The 3818-nt window shown below is 50.3% G+C and overlaps 1 protein-coding gene across 1 annotated transcript; it reads right to left on the bottom strand.

Moving 5' to 3' along the window:
* Positions 1-2303: 2303 nt before the first annotated feature.
* On the bottom strand, positions 2304-3620 carry LOC105568923. The gene has a single exon (XM_012025001.1). It carries the CDS (start codon positions 3618-3620, stop codon positions 2304-2306), a length of 1317 nt encoding a protein of 438 aa, XP_011880391.1.
* Between the last annotated feature and the right edge of the window lie 198 nt (positions 3621-3818).

The following is a 3818-nucleotide window of genomic DNA, read 5'->3' as shown; positions in this document are numbered from 1 at the left end:
AAGGAAAAGGGCATGCGCACCCGATAACGACGACCGGCCCGCTTAGAAACAAGGGGGGAAGGGAGTCGAGTCGCCCCGACGCCTACTGCATCTACCCGATCGGATGACGCACGGGTCAGGCGCTCAATGTCGACTCACTCGGCGTCGTCGATGACCGAACATTCCGCCCGCCTTCGGGGACGAAGTTCCCGAATGTTGTTGGCTCTGGATCTACAGGCAGAATGCAAATTTTCGTTATAGGTCGTTTGAAGGTGGCAGTGGCTGTTCGTACGGTGACGACCCTGGTTAAGCCGTCCTGGCCAGGGTGCAACTGTTGGACCAATGCAAGTGGCCAATTGCCTGGAGGGTAGCGCTCGTCCGTAAGGAAGACCAAGGACCCTTCTCGGATCTCTCTAGATGGATGATGCCATTTTGAGATCGCCTTGTAGCGTTGAAGACACTCGGCTTGCCATCTTTTCCAAAAGTGTTCAACTTTTTGCCGAAGGAGTTGCCACCTTGTGAGACGCGAACTGGGCTGATCGCTGAGATTTGGCTCGGGGATCACGATTGGAGCTTCGCCTATGAGAAAATGACCCGGGGTCAAGGCAGCGTAGTCGTTGGCGTCCTCTGACATAGGACACAATGGCCTGGAGTTAAGGATGGCCTCTATCTGACACGTGAGGGTTGTCAGCTCTTCGTATGTCAGCACTGAGTCTCCGATGACTCGGCGCAGGTGAAATTTAGTCGTCTTGACCGCGGCTTCCCATTTACTTCCGAAATGAGGCGCGGCGGGTGGGATGAAACGCCAGTTAGTCCCGAGATTTGTGAGCATTCTTGCCAATTCCTTTAGCTCCCTAGAGGCCGCGTCGAAGCGTCGTCTCAATTCGCGATCGGCTCCTACCAGGTTGGAACCATAATCGCTGTGTAAGGTGGCACAGGCCCCGCGCCGAGCGGTAAAACGCTTAAATGCGGCGATAAAGGCTTCCGTGGTGTAATCTGTTATTACCACTTCGAGGTGGACAGCGGAGGTGGAGAACCACACGGAGATCGCCAGGTATCCTTTGTATACTTTGGCCGCCCGCCCTCGCCAAGCTTTTATACTTATGGGTCCAGCATAATCAACTCAAGAAGATGCGTTGCCGATTTCGATCACTTGGGTGGACCAGTATCTGTCGATACATTTTCGTTATGTCGGATGAAAAGACGACTTTAGGTGACCGAAACCATAGCAATACGTCGAGGATGTCTGTCTGTAATTTGACTCCCGCGTGCAAAATGTCGTTGAGGGACACTCCACTCGTTGACGAACTCGACCCGTTAAATACGACGCGTAGTTTCGTTGTTTGACTAATATCGCGTAGGACACCGTGATGAGGCAGATAAAAGACGGGAGAGTGGTTGATCTCAGATTCAGGTACCGGTACCATATGGCCTAGCGATTGATACTCTAACAGAAAGTCTGTATAGAGCTTGCGTAAGGATGGTTCCCTTTCAAATCGTTTACGAAGTCGCGCCAAGCATCGGAGAGCGATTTGAGCTGAATCGCCTAATAAGGTAGCCGGGGATTTCAACGGAAGACGAACTATATATCGACCGTTCGGATCTCGCGAAACGGTGGAACTAAACTGATCCTCGCAATCAGCATTAGCAGGGCTCAATGATTTCGCGGTCGAATTCGGTATCTCTTCCTGTCTCCAAAAGCGTGTTAAGGGATCTTGTAAGTCGCGATCGATGTGACAGTGATAATTACCGCTTTCGCGATCATACGCCGCAGGTGTAGCGGGTCCGGACACCGCCCATCCGAATAAAGTTAACTGTGCAATCGGTGACGCCGCGTCACCTCTTATTATTTCAGGCTTAATGATCTGACCGTAACAATCCGCGCCAATGATGATATTAATCGGACCGGGTTTATTGAAATTCGGATCGGCTAGTGGTAAGTTTCGAAGGTGCCTCCAAGAATCGTTGGTTACTTCAAATGATGGAATTTGAAAAGTTAACCGTGGCAGAATGTATGCCTGTAGGGTGCAAGACTTGGAGATCTCCGATACCGAATAAAGCTCGAGATAAACGAGGCCCTTAGTGCGTCCCGCGCCAGTTCCGCCTATACCGAGTAGAGGAATCATAGCGGCTTTTCGCGGTAAGCTCAACAAACGCACTAACTCCTCTGTTATAAAGGATAATTCAGATCCCGGATCTAAGAGTGCGCGGACAGAATTGAATTTACCATCGCGGGATTTTAGTTTGACTTGACACGTTGCGAGCAGTGTTAACGGTCGATGCCCGATGGCACATTCTGTGTGATTCGCGCAAGATGCCTCTAGTCACTTCTGCTCTGAGGTAGGCACAAGCGGGGGCGACTCACTAACGGTCGAAACATCTGGATCGGCTTTGGTAGCGGTTTTCGATTGTGTCCTTCGGTCGTCATGTAAGGTAGTATGATGCTTGCTCCCACATTTTCTACAGCGATGCGAACTTGGACAACGACCAACTCCATGACTCCCTAAGCAATTGAAGCAAAGATGGAATCTAATAACGGTGCGTTTACGACGTTCAAGCGCGTACGACAAATAAGTAGAGCAATTGGACAAGTAGTGAGCGGCTTTGCATAACCGACATTCTATCCCACCTTTAGCTGTTGAAGCCGTCGCGACTAAACTCCGAGATCTTACATCTGCCTTACCCGACAACCAAGATGTTCGTTTCTTATCTTTAGTGGGCTTGCCCTGTTCAGAAGAACGCTTCTCCCACGCTTGCGTGCGGCTATTCACAAACTCCTCAAATGCTTTTAAAGTAGGAGAAGCAGTAGACGATCCCAAGTGGATGTTCCAGTCTTCGCGTGTGTCTTCGTCTAGCAATCGAGCCAACATCCGTACCAAGAATGCATCCCACTCCTTCACGGGGCAGTCCAACGCCTCGAGAGCGCCTAATGCGTGGGTGACAGTAATCATCATGTCATTCAAGTCCTGCGCGGATTTCGACTTGATGGGCTTCAAATCGAGGAGGCTATCCACTTGGGCAGCGATCAGTATCCGTTTGTTGTCATACCGCGATTCCAAAGTTTTCCATGCAAGGTTGAAAGTGGCGTTAGTGACTTTAAGGTTAGCGACGCGTCGAGCCGCGTCCCCAGCGAGACACGTTTTTAGATACTGCATCTTCTCAACGTTTGTTAGCTCGGGATTTTCTCCCACCATCGACGTAAACAGGTCACTAAAGTCCTTCCATGCATGAAACTCTCCGGAAAATGTCGGCAAGCTAATTCTTGGTAAGCTCCTTAGCCGTGTGCCAGATCGCCCTTCAGACGATGGAGGGCCACACGAGCGCGCAGAGGAATTTGATGCTTCCACTGAGTCTTGTTGGTCAAGCAATATGGACCTTGCTTGTACATAAAATTCCTGACATCTCTCGTATGTCCGGGACCTTATATACGACTCGTCAGTAAGGCGTCCCGCGTGTACTCGACAGAGCCTCTCGTGCTCCTCTTGGAACTTGTTCCAGTTGGATTCCAGAACGTCCAGTCTGGTCGACACCAAGTTGCGAGAGATGGTGGCAGAGGGGTGATCCTCTGCGTCTTCCACGGCATTCTGGATCATGAGGAATCTATTCATTTGCAACGAGATTTGAGCGGGCAACTCATCCATGTTGCTGTCCACGCCGCGCTCTTCCCTTTATTGAATAGTTATAAGCAAACAATCTGCGAAAAAGGTAGTAATAAATAACTCGCCTTTTTTAACAGTGCCGACAGGCACTCGCTGACGCATCAGGTCATTCGATTACTATTTCGAAATTACACTTCCGAGCGCACCTAACGCCGTATCCGGCTCGAAGGACCAAAATAA

The sequence above is a fragment of the Vollenhovia emeryi genome, unplaced genomic scaffold (genome assembly GCF_000949405.1).
Source record: "Vollenhovia emeryi isolate VEMERY1.0 unplaced genomic scaffold, V.emery_V1.0 DF942417.1, whole genome shotgun sequence".
Classification (NCBI taxonomy): Eukaryota; Metazoa; Arthropoda; class Insecta; order Hymenoptera; family Formicidae; genus Vollenhovia; species Vollenhovia emeryi.
The sequence above is the reverse complement of the archived record's forward strand: the minus strand, read 5'-3'. Positions and strand labels throughout refer to the sequence as shown.

Bases quoted from the DNA above. Each gene is read 5' to 3' on its own strand.
- LOC105568923 (XM_012025001.1), bottom strand. From the start codon at position 3,620: ATGGATGAGTTGCCCGCTCAAATCTCGTTGCAAATGAATAGATTCCTC.